Here is an 18765-nt window from a genome sequence, read left to right as displayed (position 1 = left end):
ATCCCCAGCCACACCCACGTGGATTAGGGCGTATGCTCCTCTTTACCGCACCCAATCATTAGCGTCACTGCACCGGTAACTCATTTTCAGCATAAAGTAGATTTCGAGGTAGATTTGGGCCATTTTGTAAAAAGAAAAGACCATGATCAAGATATTCCTGCTCTTTTGGTTTCTTCACAGTTCAAAAGGTATGTCATCTTGTACTATGTAAATCTTGCACGTAAGCTTTCTTGTCCAATTAACACGTGCAGCTTGTGTTGGCATTGCCCCAAATGATGTGATTGGAAACAAAGGAGAATACTGCGGTGAGAGAATAAAGCTCACTTATCCACAAGGAACTCAAGTAACTGGGTTTGAGCTACTAGTGAAGGGAGATGGGAATGACTGCAGTGTTAAGGAGAGGATCTCTGTTCTGAGTCAACCAACATTGATTAAAGTGAGTCTAATAATAATAATAGCACTATTAAGAAAGGTTTGTGTAGAATTATAATACAAACAGTGAAGTTTTAATTGAACAAATTGTATGCATGTAGCTATAGCTGTTGCATCAAAGCTGTTGCAATGGATAACATTCATAAAGGATGTAGTGTTACTCTAGTTTTCTTTATAATAGGCTAAAAGCAATGCCTGCATATTAAACATCACATTCGCAAGCAACACACTCACCATTGCCTCTCAAGTATCTGTGTGTATACAAGGTGCACTTGGAATTGACTGCAGTAGCCACAACATTGAGACAGATATTAACATTAAAAATAACATCAAAACCGTGAGGTCAATAGGTGAGAAGGCCAGTAGTAGGAGGCAGGATGGGAAACAAGCTCAAAGAGAAGAGGGTAAACATACTATAATTGAATTACTTTGAAATGAAATATTCCCTAAAAATGTGCACTGTTGTGTGAGTTGCTGTAATCTTATCTGTTTTTTGTAGGGGCTCTGTTGAGTCTTGGACTATCCTTCATCTTAGTCATTACTATTGGAGGAACATTGCTAAGGTATAGCACCCTCCATGGAATTATACACTCTGTATAAATGTACTGGTAGTTGGTTTATATGGACTCTATACACACAGTCATGCTTCTCTAATCTCGAAAGCAATGCAATTAAAGTGTTTGTAAATAGCATCATCCTGCATGGTTTCATATTAACAAAATTAATTAGTGTTTGTTTTGATTGCATGTAGTTGCTGTTATCAAAAAAGAAAAGCTAACTATGAGCCACAATTAGCGTTAGATCCAGAGGCTAATGGACTAACTGACTCCAGCTACAATAGCCCATACAATGACACTATAAAGAGTATCAGTTATAGCACACGTGGGTATGTGACTGTGTCTTTATTGACATTCTTAATAATAATCATGTTTTAGATCAACCTTGGAGCATAGCAATGGTTTTTATCCAGTCCCTTCCACCTCACCGATTAGTGTTTCATTTTGTGGTATGTATAAATCAACTTTAGCTTCTCTATATACTCTTCTTTACTTTCAGGAGCTAATCGTCAATCTCAAGGAAGTCAAGTCTACATATCTCCAGCTCTTCTCAATATTCCTGATGTACCTCCGATAATGCCTCCGCCTCGAAACAGCAAAGTCTCAATATCACTTGAAAACATCATTGATCTAGGTCATGCTGACACTCTCAATCGGTTTAATATCGACCATAAAAGAGATCAAGGTATAGTTAGAGATATACAACATCACTCATTGCATACGTGCTTAATGCAACTTTTAATTGTGTTATTAGTATTAATATTCCCATGCACTTTGTATATTAAATGAAGCCACAAGCTGTTGATGTTTACAGTCACTCCTTTGTGCATGTTTATGTATGTCTGTACCCATTTTCAACTTCCAAGGTAGTCAAGTGTTATATCGTATACATTATCATCCTCATCGTTACTATTATTTTGCCAGCATGTTTGATAAGGAAATCATAACTTAATAGTGTCAGCTCTGTGTGTCTTCTTTGTTACATTCATCCATCCTCTCTCTCTCTCTTTCTAATGTGTCTATTATATAATCAAATTGACACAAACAGAGGAGGAAGGTAGACACTATGCTGTACTAGAAGAGCCTGTGGGCATCATGCAAGGAAGAGAAGAAAGAAGAGAGAGCAATCATTCACAAAAAGATGTAATTGACGATGAACTTGTAGAAACAACAAGTAATAAAATATAGTGTTTTGTATTATTAGTACATTAATTTTTTGTAGGTGACGAGAAGCGTACTTATTTTGTACTAGATGTGACTGTTCCTGATTTAGAACAACATGATCCAGGGAGAGGGGACGAAGATATACAACCTGAGGATTCTTTATCAAGTAGAATTTATCACGTTCTTGATCCAGTGTCTTCAGCATCACCTGATTCGCCTCCTCTCTGCTCTGTGTGTCATAATCCAATTAATGAGAATGAGGATGGTAAGAGAGAGAGAGAGGACAAAGAAAAGAGAAATAGTTGTAATTTATTTCATAAAACTATATCTTGTTAACACCTTAAGGTGTTTACAAGCCGTCAAAAAAATTTGACAGCACAAGTTGTGTGCAATTATGGAAACTTTATATGTTTGTTTTAACGTGTAGAGTCTTTATATCTTGTTATACTACCAGATGGGGAAAAGTCGGTCAGTGCTTCACTAGAGCAGTCACAAGATGCTAGTTCAAGTATGCATAGTGAATTTATAATTTTGTTTAATATTTGAAATGTATTTTTAGCTACAGATGATCCCATTTATCAGGTATTGGAACAGCCTTCTCTTATATGTCAGTCTTGTTTATGCTCTGAAGGTAAATATTTCAGACCACTTCCTCATTTTAAAGCTCAAATTTTATTTTTAAGATGAACCAATCTATCATGAATTAGAAAAGCCAGGTAAGTGTGTGTGTGTGTGTGTGTGCGTGTGTTTGTGTGTGTGCGTGTGTTTGTGTGTGTGCGTGTGTTTGTGTGTTGTGGGTGTGTAATCTGAGAGAATGTATCCAAGTATGTCCACTATTATCTCATAATTTAATTCTTTTTTTCCCACAACTATTAGATCCTATATATGACAGAGTTAGGAACATCATGAGGCAAGGGACGTCAATAAACAGCGATGGCTCTTCGCAGCACTTATACTCTACAGTGCATAGCCTTGACATAAATGAAGGTGAGCTTATGACACACAGTACTAGATCTACATTGTTATTCATTAGAGATTATGTACTTCACTCATTTTTCATTCCCCATACAGATCCTAATAGTAGCAGTCTTGATCCTATTTCTTCAAAAAAGAGAGTTTATCTGCGTGACATAAAGAACGCAGTCAGCTCAGGAGATTATGCAAGTATTCCTAATGACGTACACCCTCCAGATTCACAGAGGAGCTCGTCTGGAGCGAAGAATCAAGAACGCACCACAAGGAAAGCAAAAGGACTGAGCTCATTACAACGATCTCTCTCACAGACGCACTACACTCCATTCATCATTGCACAGAGAAAGAAATCTGGTTCCTACCATGTACTGAATGTTGACGAAATCTGGAATCACCAGCAAGCCAATCGCTATGCGCCAGTATCAATAGTCATGCGTAAGCAGTCACAGCCTCGTGGTTTTACAAGGAAAGGTGCTAGCATGAAATCAAGAAAGAGCTACATTCGTGACCAGTTGATTGAAGGCCCATCATACAATTCTACCTACGAAGTACCAGTACCTTGCAGGGCGACACCTACTCCACCAAAACCTGATACTGCTGCCTCTACTGAGAGTAAAGCAATGCCTGCCTCGGTAACAGTAGGCCAGGCTATACCACCTCCAGCCCTCCTGAGTAAGAGACTGTCACGTCAAGATGCTCTTGTAATTTCAGCCGAAGGAAAAGAAAGGAAATTATTTACAGTGAGGAGCGAGCCTTGCCTTTCATCCAACAGTGACGATTACGATCACCTTGATGTACTGTCACAAGCTTCATCTTCTCCACTTCCACCTCCATTCTCTCCTCTTCCTTCATGTGCTTCTCCCTCAAAGAACCCGTTTAAGAGGACCTTCTCTTCTCCTAGTTACTCTCCTTTGCGTCGTAAATCAACAGATACCAAGTCTTTTCCACTAAAAACACATTTACTGTCTGAAAGTGAGGAAGATGACGAGGAGGAAGTATAATGATAACGAAATCAAATATTAAAAAATTTCATATCATTGGTATAAAACTATAATATTTATAATACAATATATAAACTTATAAATTTTTATTAAAAGTCGAGTTGTGTGTCTATGTTTGTATGTAAGTATCAAAATCAAAATGAGAATTTTATTATTATTTTTACAAAACATTGGATTGTTGTTGTTGACTCTTCAGTTCAGTGATTGGTTGTTCTACATCAATGATCTCTTCCTGAATATCACTCTACAAACACAACACATTCAGCTAGAACTACTAATGCAAGTAGACCTGGCATCAATTTACAAAGCCTCAATGACAAATACACTTTTAAAAAATTCAATTTTGCCCATAACAATTACAATTATGAAATTGTAATTTGTAATTGAGCCTCTCATTACAATTGCATGTACATGTGCAATTGCAATTGACCCCAGGGCAGAATTCAAGACACTGTGCAACTGTGCATGCATGTACATGTACATGTAGATGCATATAATCACTTACATATTCAGTTTCCGGTCGACTGGTCTGTAGTAAACAGAAATAGTGATACATCAATAATGTTTATTCTATTGCTCACATGTGAATTGATTGGTGGTAGTTTGACTCTTCCAGCACTCATTTCTAATTCACAAGGTAACGTCTTAGCTCTAGTCCTTACTTGAGGCTAATAAATAAATAAATTAAATAATTGAATAAATAAATAAATAAATGAATCCATCATATCTCTTTACCTTCACTGGCGGTAGTAGCGAAATGTTTTTACTCATTGAACGATGTCGTTGAAAATCAAGCTCCTAGAAAGAAGACAGAATGTGAAAGTGCTTTCTTCTATACGTCAACTCTGTCTTATATTTCCCTTCCACTCTCTTTCTCTTACCCAGTTCTGAATGCTGTACTGTGGTCTAGCTCCCTGTATTCGCTTGAGTAAGGTCTATGAATAACGTTGAGATAAAAGGCATGCAATATTGCTGTCAGTATAATGCTTGTGTACCTGATTCTCTTTCATTACTCTACTTATCTCTTCATTCTTCTTGAAAAAGTTAAGACTAAAAACAACAGAAAAATGAATACTTTGCTTGCATTTGTTTTACATGCATATTAAGTATGGAATCTCTGTTGTTGTCACTATGTCATTAATGATAGTCAATTTGTACCTTCTCTTTGGCTTCCAGTCCATGTTACGATGGTCTACTCGACCTGTTGTGTGCATAATGGTGTCCATCTTCTGTAGTAACTGATCATTGTGTCTTTGGATGACAGCCATCCTTTCTTCCTCTAACTAGATGTTATAACGAGATTAACAATAATGCTTAGGTAGCCTGTGATATAACTTGGTGTTTTACACACACATACAGACATATTCTATACCTGTGCTTTCTTCCTGTTCTGTCTGATGTGTTGATAATCTTTTGGAGCTTTGTTGTCAACAGTAGATCTTGTAGATCTCAACTATACAAGTAAATTAAGAGTTTTAGGTGTAAATTTGACACTCATTCCCTGTAACTAACTCTTTGCTGAAGGTCGTGTAGCTTTTTGTCGTTCCATTTTCTCTCCAGCAGCCTGTTGCAGGCCGGCAAACTGGTGCTGTGGCTCCCCGCATACGCCATCTTTGTGTATTTATCCAATCCTTGGACGGTTGCCATGGTGAGTAAGAATTTCATTCCAGACCAATGAATATCAGATTTGCATTGCTAGCCTGCTGGCCAGCTATGAAAACTCCCAAACTTACAATGGCCCTGGCAGTGAATCTGCTGTTATTCTCAGCCCTTGTATTAGCTGTCCAACCTTTGACACAGTACAGTAAGGAAGCTCTGATTTGCTGCAAATGATAGATTTACCATAGGTTGTCCCAATGGTGCTTTGCAGTTGATTACAAGCACTGATGTCTCTACTTCAGAATTTAATGAAGTTTTGTCTGTTTCATTAAATGAAATTTGGAGTGCATCAATAAACGACGTGCCTGGAAATGGAGTTTTAACTTTTCGTGAGCCCTTCATTCTCATTGGACTAACAAGTTCTGGAGAATCGTCAACAGAAGGATACGTAAACAATTTTTCCCTTTCGTATGCTCCTTCTTTAAATAGCCCCTTTCAGAATTTATCAAATGTAAGTTATGAAAATTATTTTACAATCAATTGCAAAAAGACTTCAGGTTAGAGCTATCTCTTACATTCCAATAGTCTTTTGTAACTTCCAGTCCTAATGAAGTTAGTTTTTTCTTTCAAGAACCGATTCTGAGTCAAAGATTACAGCTATACATAATGACAGTCACTAATAATGTCACCTCTTATTTTTCTTGGAGGATTAATCTCATAGGCTGCCCATTAACTAATGGTAAGCATGTGCATCCCACTTTGCACCAGGCAATTCTATAGTCCATTGCTTGCAATCTGTGGTTACTTTTATATTGTAAGCAATGTGTTGTTTAGAATAGAACAGCTTTATAGGCAGCAGTGTTGCCTGAAAATGAAAGTAACCACAGATTGCCTCCAATAGCATTGGCTGGTGTACAGTGGCCTTTAGATAAATTTTGATCTAAAATAATAATAATTATTATAGCAACTGCTACACCTACAATGGGAACTCCAGAAGCAGAGAGATCATGTCAAGGAGCAGTTACAGCAGCAGTTGTAGTACCAATACTGATTCTGGTTTTAGTTATATCCATCCTTATTATACTGTTCTTACTCTATCGTTATCGTCAAAAGACTGGCATTAGTAAAGTTTTAAATGCTTTTCCACTTTTCAACGAGCCTGTTGATGGTGACAAAAAAGCTTCAACTCTAAAAGTAGTAGACAACAGAGCTATTTATAACATTAGTGATAATGAAGCGTACAATGCTATTGATACTGGGTAAGTTACCATTGATTATTAGCTAATCTAATATGTACCTCATGTCTAGTCGACAAGACTCATCAGGTAGTGCATCCCACCCATTGTCATCCATTCCTGAAAATCAACAAGGACCTATTTATACTGAAGTTAGGGATACTCCTGAAATGGAAGCTGGAAGAGGAGAGGAAGTTCTTTATGAACATCCCTCAGTTATGACTGACTAATAAATATAAGTTTGCAATAGTTGTAGGCTATTATTATTATTAGTAATGAGCATTAATTGTTAGCCTGTTGTGCATTACTATGTAAATTTGATTGTTTCCTTGTTTGTTGAATGATGGTCTTCCTCTGTTTAAAATTCATGATAATGACAGATAAACATACAGGCCTGGTCCCAAAACTAAACATACACGAGCTATAGTCTCTTGCCATAGCCAGCCCCTCACTGGCTATGGGGAGACTACATGAGCTATCACTCGTATGCATGACTAATGAAACACTGAAAATAGAAACAGGTCAACAACTAGACAGATCTACTGATATTTGATAGATCTATAATAGCTAGCTTGCCGCACAATATACATACATGTAGATTTAACTTGCCACCATGAAATTACTTCTGTTTCTCTTCTCAATCCAGATGTCATATTTCTTAGTAAACAGTAAGTGACTAGATAGATTTATATTTAAGAAAGTATCTCAATCAGAATAGCTAACATAACTATGCTTCTATGACTATACAAGTCATTTACAGTATTGCAGCATCCCTATGTTGTCATAATAAAACTAGACTAGACAAAAAAGCTAGTTTTAAATATTCTTAATTTTTATAGCTTGTACAACTGGGGAAGTAAGATTAGTTAATGGTACTACTCCTGATCAAGGACGTGTTGAGATATGTATCAATGGAGTGTGGGGCACAGTTTGTGATGACAATTGGAATTATAATAATGCAAGAGTTGTGTGTAGACAATTGGGATATAATACTGATGGTGAGTTAGACCTTTTGGATGAACTGTTATGCTTTCCCTTTAGATGCTACATATTTCAGAGGCCCTGATCATAATTATGGTAGTGGCAATGGCAGCATATTTTTAGATGGTGTGCGATGCTTTGGTAATGAATATAACCTGCTGGGATGCTTACATTATCCAATTGGAAGTCATCATTGTGATCATTCAGAGGATGTAGCAGTCTCATGCTTTTTAGGTAAATAGTTCAAATAATTATAATGAATATTTACAAGCAAATTTTAACAAAATTATTTTAATTTGCACTAAAGCTTGTTTCACTGGGGAAGTAAGATTGGCTAATGGTACTACTGCTAATCAAGGACGTGTTGAGATTTGTATCAATGGAGTATGGGGCACAGTTTGTGATGACGATTGGAATTATAATAATGCAAGAGTTGTATGTAGACAATTGGGATATAATACTGATGGTGAGTTAGACCTTTTGGATGAACTGTTATGCTTTCCCTTTAGGTGCTACATATTTCAGAGGCCCTGATCATAATTATGGTAGTGGCAATGGCAGCATATTTTTAGATGGTGTGCGATGCTTTGGTAATGAATATAACCTGCTGGGATGTTTACATAATCCAATTAGAACTCATAACTGTGATCATTCAAAAGATGTAGCAGTCTCATGCTCTTTAGGTAAATAGATCAAATATTATAAATATCTGCAAGTAAATTTTAACAAGATTATTTTAATTTGCACTAAAGCTTGTTTCACTGGGGAAGTAAGATTGGTTAATGGCACTACTCCTAACCAAGGACGTGTTGAGATATGTATCAATGGAGTGTGGGGCACAGTTTGTGATGACTTATGGACCAATAATAGTGCAAGAGTTGTGTGTAGACAATTGGGATATAATACTGATGGTGAGTTAGACCTTTTGGATAAATTGTTATGCTTTCCCTTTAGGTGCTACATATTTCAGAGGCCCTGATCATAATTATGGTAGTGGTACTGGTAGCATATTTTTAGATGAGGTGCAATGCTTTGGTAATGAATATAACCTGCTGGCATGCTTACATTATCCAATTGGAAGTCATAACTGTGATCATTCAGAAGATGTAGCAGTCTCATGCTCTTTAGGTAAATAGTTTAACATTGATTATACAGATGTAACTGTAAGCTCACACATAACATGCACATATAAGCTTATTTGATTTAATATACTTCTTATACTTCATTGTATGTGCTATGATCATTGCTTATACAGATACATGCGAGTCATTGCCATCTCCAACACCATCTACAGTAATATTGACAGTAACCAACTCATTTTGTGAGCCTCCTTCTTCCTCACCATTCAACCTGAGTAGCATCACTGTCACCACCATACCAATAACAGTAACTGCCACTGCTACTGTAGAAAGCACAGCAGCAATAATGTCAGCTATTATACTGCCAATAATACTACTGATGATTATTGTACTACTAATATCACTGACTCTCATCTTTTATTACTACAAAATAAGAAAGGCTGTAAATAGGTAAGATATAATTATAAATTAATGAGTAAATTCAAATATTGATTGACTCTTACACAATAATTATTAATGAACATGAAACTATGCATATGCACTGCAATACACTGCATAATAATAAGCTGTGTAGAATGTATATAAATACTATTTTATCACAGTACAAGTACGTCTTACTTTTTATTAGAAAACCAGTTTCTGGCAAAAGAACTTTGACTGCTAAATTAGATGATGATGTTGTATTCAATATCAGGTATAATGATACTAAGTAAGCTACAGTTGATCATTAATCATCAATTAATTTTTCTATTTCCTACAGTCAGCAAATATCATGCAGTCAATTCACATCACTCCCCTTGCCAGCTATTCCTGAAAATCAAGTATCTGATGGTACTAATGATCAAGACTACACAACAATGGACTCTTCTTGCAATCACATATATCAAGATGCCACTAAAATTTGAGTGAAGGAGGAGATTAAACTTTTTGTTCCTTTAGTTATACTCAACAAATTGACTAATATTAATAAACATGACAGCAGTAGTGTTTGTGTAGATAGTGTCACATGTTTATGTGTACATAAATCTAGCTCAATAAAACATTCAAATATTTTTTCATAAGTCATAAAGGAACACATATCCCAATATGTAAAACATACAGTCTTACTGTTAACAATTTAGCAGGTAGACCTTGTAAAGTTATATGCATGGTATATGGTTCAATCATAGATCTGATAATATTAATATCTATCATGCTTAACTGGGAAGTAAGATTGGTTGATGGTGTCACTCCTAAGGAAGATACCATATTTACCAATGCAATATGGTGCACAGTTTGTGATGATTATTAGGATATATATGATAATGCAGAAGCTGAGATCATGTCAAGGAGCAGTTACAGCAGCAGTTGTAGTACCAATACCGATTCTGATTCTAGTTGTATCCGTCCTTATTATACTATTTGTACTTTATTGCTATTGTCAAAAAACTGGCATTAGTAAAAATGTGAATGCTTTTCAAATTTTCAATTAGCCTGTTCATGGGGACAATAGAAGAGATTCAACTTTTGAAAAGTAGGAGAAAAAGCTTTTTATTTAAATAAAGCATACAACTCCCGTATTACTACTAAGTAAGTTACAATTGATTATATTGTTTATTCCATACACTGTAGTTTACAAGGAAGCACATCACACCCATTGCTATCCATTCCTGAAAATCAAGTACCTATATCTATACTGAAGTGATGATGCTCCTGACTTTGAAGCAAAGGAGGAGAGGTAGCTCTTTATGAAAGTTCTTCAGTTATGAATGACTAATTTTGTGAATATTGTGACTAAGCATTGGCTTCATAATTGCATTGAGACAAATCTTACTTACAATAGAATAGCAGTGAATTATTATTAGATATGTTTGTGCATGTCTTTGTTTGTCAATTGTTTTGTTTTATAAAATAAGTTATCTTCCACTCTTTCTAATCCCCAACACTAATAGAATAAGTTTGTGTAGCTACATGTTTGTGCACATATAGCTAATAAAACATTGAAATTGCTAGTTGATAAATAGATATCTATAATAAAACTGCTAGTTTGCCATACAATCTATCAGTGTTAGAACTTAATTGTCACTGTGAGAATGCATGTAAAGTTTCTTCTATTTCTCCTCTCAATTCAAATGTCATATTTTTTGGTAATTGGTAAGTATATCTGATATATTGGAGGAAATTATCAACCAATTATTTTATGCCACCTGTTCTTGTAATTTTACAAGTACTTTGTAGTAGATCTATTGCAGTATAGGAGCATAGTCTAGAATATGATTTATTATTTTAATATAAAATATTTTGACATTAGCTTGTACAACTGGGCAAGTAAGATTGGCTAATGGTGCTACTTCTAATCAAGGACGTGTTGAGATATGTATCAATGGAGTATGGGGCACAGTATGTGATGACTTTTGGGTAACTAATAATAATGCAAAAGTTGTATGTAGACAATTGGGATACAGTACTGATGGTGAGTTGGCTTAACTATTGTCCTTAGAAAAAATTGTTATTTTAATTCAATTGCTTATTCTTTCCCTTCAGGTGCTACAGCTTTTACAAATGCTTATTATGGCCAGGGCACTGGTCCTATAGTTTTAGATAATGTGCAATGCTCTGGTAATGAATGTAACCTACTGGCTTGCTCATCATATATATTTGGAACTCATAACTGTGATCATACAGAAGATGTAGGAGTGTCATGCTCTTCTTTACCAGGTAATTACAAATAATCAATGATGCACATGTACATACATACACAGCTCACACACATGAATCTACCTCTATATGTAGGCTACTGACTAAGATATTTCATTTTTTTAACAGCATCTTACCCATTTTGTTCTTCCTCAACTTGTGACTGCCCTTATCAGAGTAGTATCAATGTCACCACCTTAATAGCCACTGCTACTCCTAATGCTGTAGGAGGTACAGCAGCAGCAAAAGCATCAGCAATTGTGCTGGCTGTACTACTATTGATACTGATCATCATAATATCACTAATGTCACTGCCTCTCATTTATTACTACAGAACAAGAAAGGCTGTAAATAATAAGTAAGAAATAATTGATCAGACTCATGCAGATACATTACTTTCTACTGAATACGATGTACTTTTATCTAATATGTGCATACACAAATGTTGTTTAATAGTCGTATTACATTAAAAATCCATTTTTTTAGAGAACCAGTTTGTGATGACAGGAGAAGTTCAACTCTTAAAGAATTAGAATATGAAGATGTAGCAAATAGTGAAGTTGTATTTAACATGAGTTATGATGGGTAAGCTACAATTTAATTATTAATTACTACTCATTATATAGTCGACAAGACTCATTAGGCAGTGCATCCCTCCCATTGCCACCTATTCCTGAAGATCTATATGATGGGATTTATACTGAAATTAAAGATTGTTATTTATGAAGAGCAGTTTGCAAAACAATTGGCATTATTAAAACTGAAGAAAGAGAGACAACTCTTTTATTTATTAACATAGCAATAGTACTTGTATGTCTTAGATAGTACCACATGTTTGTGTACATAACTTAATACAAATTAGAAACAGGAACCAATGTATCTTGCATCAGCTTCTTTCATATCATATTCTACTCCCTCCCACTCCCAGGATTAGTAGCTTGTGCTTGTCGTTATGAAGTTTCTTCTGTTTATTTCCTTGATTCAGGTGTCATGCTTTATTGTAAATGGTAAGTGGATCAAGTGCTTAATTGTTTGTATTGACTTTGTTCATTAACCAGTATAATATTTTTGTATTAGCTTGTACAACTGGGGAAGTAAGATTAGTTAATGGTGCTACTCCTAATCAAGGACGTGTTGAGATATGTATCAGTGGAACATGGGGGACAGTTTGTGATGACTTATGGACCAATAGTAATGCAAGAGTTGTGTGTAGACAATTGGGATACAGTACTGATGGTGAGTTGCCTCTCTATATCTTTTTTCTCTTTCTGTGGTCATTTTTGACACTTTAATTCAATTGCTAGATCTACATGTAGTTCTAGCTATGAAATTTTTCAAATTATATTATGTATCTTCAGGTGCTATATATTTCTCTGGTCCCAATGGCTATGGTAGTGGTACTGGCAGTATATTTTTAGATGAAGTGGTCTGCTCTGGTAATGAATGTAACCTACTGGATTGCCCACGTAATCCAGTCGGAAATCATAACTGTGTTCATTCAGAAGATGTAGGAGTTTCATGTCCTTCTTTAGGTAGATATTTATATGAACTAGATCTACGCTCAAATTCATCTTTTTGCAGATACATGTACTCCATTAAATTCCATACCATCCCCATCAGCATCTTCAATAATAATGTCTTCAACTAATTCATTTTGTGAGCCTCCTTCTTCCTCACCTTGTAACTGTCCTTCATTCCCTTCACCTTTTGAATCATCATACCAGAGTAGTAGTGAGTGTACTAGTACATATAAAGGATGTCCTACTACCACTATTACTACAACTCCTCTTGTTTCAGTTGTACTTACAATCACAACTACACTTACCCTATCAGTAACTGCCACTACTACTGAAGTACGTATAATAACAAGTTCTCTTAATAACTGTACAGCTTCAGTAACATGTCAAGGAGCAGTTACAGCAGCAGTTGTAGTACCAATACTGATTCTGGTTCTAGTTGCATCCATCCTTATTATACTGTTTGTAATCTATCGTTATCGTCAAAAGACTGGTATTAGTAAAGTTTTAAATGCTTTCCCAGTTTTAAATGAGCCTGTTCATCTAGAAGAAGTAAACAACAGAGCTATTGATAGCATTAGTGATAATGAAGCATACAATGCTATTGATACTGGGTAAGCTACCATTGATCATTAATCCAAGTTCATATGTACCTCATGTCTAGTCAACAAGACTCATCAGGTAGTGCATCACTCCCATTGTCATCCATTCCTGAAAATCAACAAGGACCTATTTATACTGAAGTTACAGATACTCCTGAGATGGAAGCTGAGAAAGGAGAGGAAGTTCTTTATATATGAGCATCCCTCAGTTATGACTGACTGATAAATAATGTGTTGATAATTTTGCATACATAAGTGTGATCTAACTAATTATATTCCTAGTGTACGTATTAAAACATATTTCATAAATTAAACTGGAACAACATGCAAAATTGTCTTTTTTGCTTTTAATACATAATTTTATATTTATGGTCATTATTTTAATTATATTGACTATAACCAGTGAATGAATTGTGCTCACTGTGAGTCTCTAGGCTCACTTTCTTTGTTGACTATCACCAATGACATGTTACTGGATCAGCTGTTATATGAACAAATAAAAAATTTGCCTTCATTAATTCCGAATTGCAACGTGTGTCACTAGTGTCAAATGGGCATTGCTAGGCAGCTATGAAAACTCCTACATCACAATAGCCCTGGCACTGAATCTGCTGCTATTCTCAGCTTGAATGACTAATTTGGTATATTGTCATCATACTCATTTACTTTTCAGTTACATGTGAGGAATGACTGACAATTGTATTGGGACAAATCTCATGGTAGAATAGCAGTGGGTTATTATTGTGTCTTTGTTTGTCAATTGTTTTGTTTTATAAAATAAGTTATCACTCACTCTTTGTATTCCCCGGCACTGATAGAATAAGCATGCAAAGCAATAGTTTGTGCATCTACATGTTTGTGCACATAAGCTAATAAAACATTGAAATAAAATAGCTAGGTATAGAATACCGGTACATATACATGTAGTTTGCTACACAATCTACTTCGGTATTAGAGCTTGTTATCATGAAGTTTCTTCTATTTCTTTTCTCAATTCAGATGTCACATTTCTTAGTGAATGGTAAGTATATTGGGGAAAAGTTAAATGCCCATGTTTTTATGCAGCATGTCTAAATATGGACTAGTCTATACTTACATTTACAAGTACTTTACTCTACATAAATAGAATGCCATTACTAGGTTGTACAACTGGGGAAGTAAGATTGGCTAATGGTCTCACTTCTAATCAAGGACGTGTTGAGATATGCATCAATGGAACATGGGGGACAGTTTGTGATGACATTTGGTATGTTCATAATTCAGAAGTTGTGTGTAGACAGTTGGGATATAATACTGATGGTGAGTCAGCGCTATCTCCTTTTCTTTCTCTTAATTGCCATTTTGCAATTATTGACATTAGGTTGTAATGTTTTGTTCTTTCTTTTTCTTCAGGTGTAACATATATACATAATTATGGTGGTGGTACTGGCAGTATATTTTTAGATGATGTGGTCTGCTCTGGTCATGAATGTAACCTACTGGATTGCTTACACGATCCAATTAGAGTTCATAACTGTGGTCATCATGAAGATGTAGGAGTTTCATGCCCTTCTTTACAAAGTAAGCTTAGATAGTTAGCTATATTTATGTTTTACTAGATTGCTAATCACTCTTTTTACAGGTAGATCTACATGTACTCCATTTGATTCCTTACCATCTCCAACAGCATCTACAACAACATCTTTGGCAAACTCATTTGTTGAACATTACTCTTCTTTTTTTTGCAATTGTCCTTACCAGAGTAGCATTGCAGTCACTACCTTAACAATCACTACTACTGCTAATGCTGTAGGAAGCACAGTACCAAGTGTTATTGATAACTGCACTACTGTAGAAACCACAGCAATAAGTCTCATTGACACCTGTACAGCCTCAATCACAGTCACCCACCAAGCAGTCACCACCTTAACAGTAACTTCTACTGCTACTATTACAAGAAGCATAGCATCAGGTCTCATTGATACCTGCATAGCCTCATTTACTGTTCCCATTGTAACAGTAACTACTACTGTAGAGATACAAAGTGTTGTTGATAACTCTCAAGTTTCGATGATGTGTCTTTCAAAACTATCATACCAGAGTATTATCACCATCACAGTAACTTCTACTGTAGGGGCATCAAGTGTTGTTGATAGCTGTACAATGTCCCTTTCAGGCCTATCATACCAGAGCATTATCACTGTGACAGTAACTTCTGCTGCTACTGCTGCAGGAAGTACAGCAGCAATAACATCAGCTATTGTACTGCCACTATTACTACTGATAATAATAGTATCACTTTTATCACCACTGGCTTTCATATATTGCTACAAAAGAAGAAAGACTCTAAATAAGTAAGATAAATTGATCAATGAGTATAGTGACTTAGACATGCATACAGTGCACACCACAAAGCACTTAAGTTTAGTAGTCTTATTATGGTATTAATGTATTATTTTTTAGGAAACCAGTTTGTGAAAGAAAAATCTCAACTCTTAAGGAAATAGTGGACGAAGATGTAGATAGTGAAATTGTATTCAATATGAGTTATAATGAGTAAGTTACAATTTATCAATCTAGTTGCTTATTTGTGTATTTGTATTACAGTCAGGCAGACTCATTCCGCAGTGCATCACTCCAATTGCCACCCGTTCCTGAAGATCAATTATCTGATGGTTTTTATAGTGAAATCAAAGACTGTTATTTATAAAGATATTGCTGAATAATTGGCATATTAGACTTGAAAGAGTGAAAGCTCTTTACTTGACTATATATAAACATAATATTAGTGTTAGATAATTTTGTATACATAGCTCAATGCATATTAGAAACAGGAAGCTATAGATAAATTAACTATCATCATGCAGTTACATGTATTTATAGATAGTCACACACCTACTCTATGATCTACTCCCTCTCCAGGGCCAGTAGTCTAGTCTAGCTTGTGCTTGTCATTATGAAGTTTCTTTTATTTATCTTCTCAATTCAGGTGTCATGCTTTATTGTAAATGGTAAGTGGATCAAGTGCTTGTGACATTGATTTAATTTGCTCATTAACCAGTATAAAATTTTTACATTAGCTAATTTAGCTTGTACAACTGGGGAAATAAGGTTGGTTAATGGTGATACTCCTAATCAAGGACGTGTTGAGATATGCATTAACAAAGTATGGGGCACAGTTTGTGATGACAGTTGGAATTATAATAATGCAAGAGTTGTGTGTAGACAATTGGGATACAGTACTGATGGTGAGTTAGCTCTCTATTTCTTCTTTTCTCTTCTCTTTCTGTGGTAAATTTTGACAATGGGGGCACACTTTAATTCAATTGCTATATGTACATGTATTTCTAGCTATAAAATTTTTCAATTATTGTCTCTTCAGGTGCCACATATTCCTCTGGTCTCAATGGTTATGGCCAGGGTACTGGTGCTATATTTTTAGATGAGGTGCAATGCTCTGGTAATCAATGTAGCCTGCTAGATTGCCCACAAAATCTAATTGGGGATCATAACTGCGGTCATTCAGAAGATGTAGGAGTTTCATGCTCTTCTTTACCTGGTAATATAGTTGCATGTAGTGCAAAAAAGTTACAACTTTTTTGGAAAAGATTTTATTGCATTGATTATTTTTTTCAGATACATCTACATGTCCTTCTACTTCTACAATAATAGCATCCTCAACTAACTCATTTTGTGAGCCTCCTTCTTCCTCACCTTGTAACTGTCCTTCATTCCCTTCACCTTTTGAATCATCATACCAGAGTAGTAGTGAGATTATTAGTACATATAAAGAATGTCCTACTACTACTCCTCTTGCTTCAGTTGTATTTACTATCACAACTACACTTACCTTATCAGTAACTGCCACTACTACTGAAGCAGGCACAATAGCAAGTGCTGTTGATAACTGTACAGCTTCAGTAACATCAGCCATCATACTCCCAGTGCTACTACTGATCATAATAGCAATACTACTAATGTCACTGACTCTCGTGTATTACTACAAAATAAGAAAATCTGACAATAAGTAAGACACAAACACATACAGACAATAACTTAGATACATGCATTCCTATTATGGTAACAGTTGTTTATACAAGAACATTACTCATGCATTTTATAAGCTATGCTATTTACTCTGCACTTCTTTGATTTGGCTACTGTAAGATATAGTTTGTTATTTTAACCATCAAGCATTAACTAATAACTAAAGTGTCTTGTTATCATTACTCTGCCAATAGGAATGAAAGCAAGTTAGAGAGAAAAGGGACGCTCTTGGAAGTGTCCAATGCTTCAGTTTATGGAGAGTAAGCCTTCAATTCTATTGTAAACTATAATAAATATCTTCCATTGTATCTAGTCTTAAACCTCCTGATGGTAATGATGATGGTATGGTGTACAGTCCAATGTACAAGTAAATATAAACATCAATATTTTTTGTTATTGCTAAATCTATCAGTGTTTGGATAAAGTTAGAGTCTGAATCAATAAAAGCAAAAATGAAACCCACACCATCAATAACTTTAGCTTCCATGCATAAATAAACTCACCCACCTTATGCTAACATCCTAATGTATGCATAATGTATAATATTCTTTTATTCCCTTCAGTTCTGCTAGCATCGCTAATTCAGTAGAATCAGTACCATTGGATGCTATAGGATCAAACCGCTACCACACATCAAACAATAGAGTCACAGACATACCTCAGTATGAAATGACAACTGCTGCTTATGAGTATGTGGATAATGAACCAGCCTATGATAGACCAAGCAATGATAATAAAAACAGATCAGTTAGTAATCCTTATGAGACCATACCAGGAGAAGAAGATGAAGTAACTTATGAGTCACCAGATGCTGGAGCATTAAGAACATAAGTACACATAAATACACATTCACTCATTTTTTATATTAAAATTATGTTTTATGTTTACATATTCATCATGTGTTTATGGATTGAAGTTCAACTT

General features: G+C 35.3%; 5 protein-coding genes across 7 annotated transcripts; 4 read left to right on the top strand and 1 right to left on the bottom strand.

Annotated features, from left to right (window-relative positions):
• The first annotated feature begins 53 nt into the window (after nt 1-53).
• LOC109581050 (uncharacterized) lies at nt 54-4294 on the top strand. The gene is made up of 14 exons (XM_019994799.1): nt 54-188; nt 252-436; nt 614-836; nt 932-995; nt 1184-1318; nt 1368-1438; nt 1489-1674; nt 2038-2163; nt 2212-2418; nt 2581-2661; nt 2713-2784; nt 2837-2869; nt 3030-3140; nt 3225-4294. The coding sequence occupies exons 1-14, from the start codon at nt 143-145 to the stop codon at nt 4124-4126; spliced, it is 2442 nt and encodes an 813-aa protein (XP_019850358.1). The 5' UTR covers nt 54-142; the 3' UTR covers nt 4127-4294.
• On the bottom strand, nt 4252-5876 carry LOC105312228 (cilia- and flagella-associated protein 97-like). The gene is made up of 9 exons (XM_011404702.2): nt 5639-5876; nt 5499-5579; nt 5285-5409; nt 5122-5176; nt 5008-5061; nt 4862-4924; nt 4708-4794; nt 4632-4655; nt 4252-4370 (listed from the first exon to the last, which is right to left on the bottom strand). The coding sequence occupies exons 1-9, from the start codon at nt 5789-5791 to the stop codon at nt 4287-4289; spliced, it is 726 nt and encodes a 241-aa protein (XP_011403004.2). The 5' UTR covers nt 5792-5876; the 3' UTR covers nt 4252-4286.
• On the top strand, nt 5840-10068 carry LOC109581052 (neurotrypsin-like). The gene is made up of 14 exons (XM_019994801.1): nt 5840-5930; nt 5974-6236; nt 6311-6464; nt 6690-6984; nt 7034-7628; nt 7800-7958; nt 8002-8175; nt 8249-8407; nt 8451-8624; nt 8694-8852; nt 8896-9069; nt 9197-9470; nt 9649-9729; nt 9781-10068. The coding sequence occupies exons 5-14, from the start codon at nt 7574-7576 to the stop codon at nt 9923-9925; spliced, it is 1554 nt and encodes a 517-aa protein (XP_019850360.1). The 5' UTR covers nt 5840-5930; nt 5974-6236; nt 6311-6464; nt 6690-6984; nt 7034-7573; the 3' UTR covers nt 9926-10068.
• Nucleotides 10069-12642: 2574 nt separating this feature from the next.
• Nucleotides 12643-14909, top strand: LOC109581056 (uncharacterized). Its single transcript, XM_019994808.1, has 2 exons — nt 12643-13827; nt 13878-14909. The coding sequence occupies exons 1-2, from the start codon at nt 13331-13333 to the stop codon at nt 14011-14013; spliced, it is 633 nt and encodes a 210-aa protein (XP_019850367.1). The 5' UTR covers nt 12643-13330; the 3' UTR covers nt 14014-14909.
• A 1787-nt stretch (nt 14910-16696) lies between these two features.
• On the top strand, nt 16697-18759 carry LOC109581053 (uncharacterized). 3 transcript variants are annotated; one of them, XM_019994803.1, is made up of 7 exons: nt 16697-16805; nt 16884-17042; nt 17177-17353; nt 17431-17821; nt 18036-18101; nt 18155-18208; nt 18405-18759. In XM_019994803.1, the coding sequence occupies exons 1-7, from the start codon at nt 16751-16753 to the stop codon at nt 18670-18672; spliced, it is 1170 nt and encodes a 389-aa protein (XP_019850362.1). In that variant the 5' UTR covers nt 16697-16750; the 3' UTR covers nt 18673-18759. The 3 variants fall into 3 exon arrangements, with proteins under 3 accessions (XP_019850362.1, XP_019850361.1, XP_019850363.1); XM_019994802.1 differs by having other exon boundaries at nt 16875-17042; XM_019994804.1 differs by having other exon boundaries at nt 16713-16805; nt 16856-17042.
• Nucleotides 18760-18765: the final 6 nt, after the last annotated feature.

This window comes from Amphimedon queenslandica, unplaced genomic scaffold (genome assembly GCF_000090795.2).
Source record: "Amphimedon queenslandica unplaced genomic scaffold, v1.1 AMPQUscaffold_13465, whole genome shotgun sequence".
Classification (NCBI taxonomy): domain Eukaryota; kingdom Metazoa; phylum Porifera; class Demospongiae; order Haplosclerida; family Niphatidae; genus Amphimedon; species Amphimedon queenslandica.
This window is presented reverse-complemented; position numbering and strand designations above follow the sequence as displayed.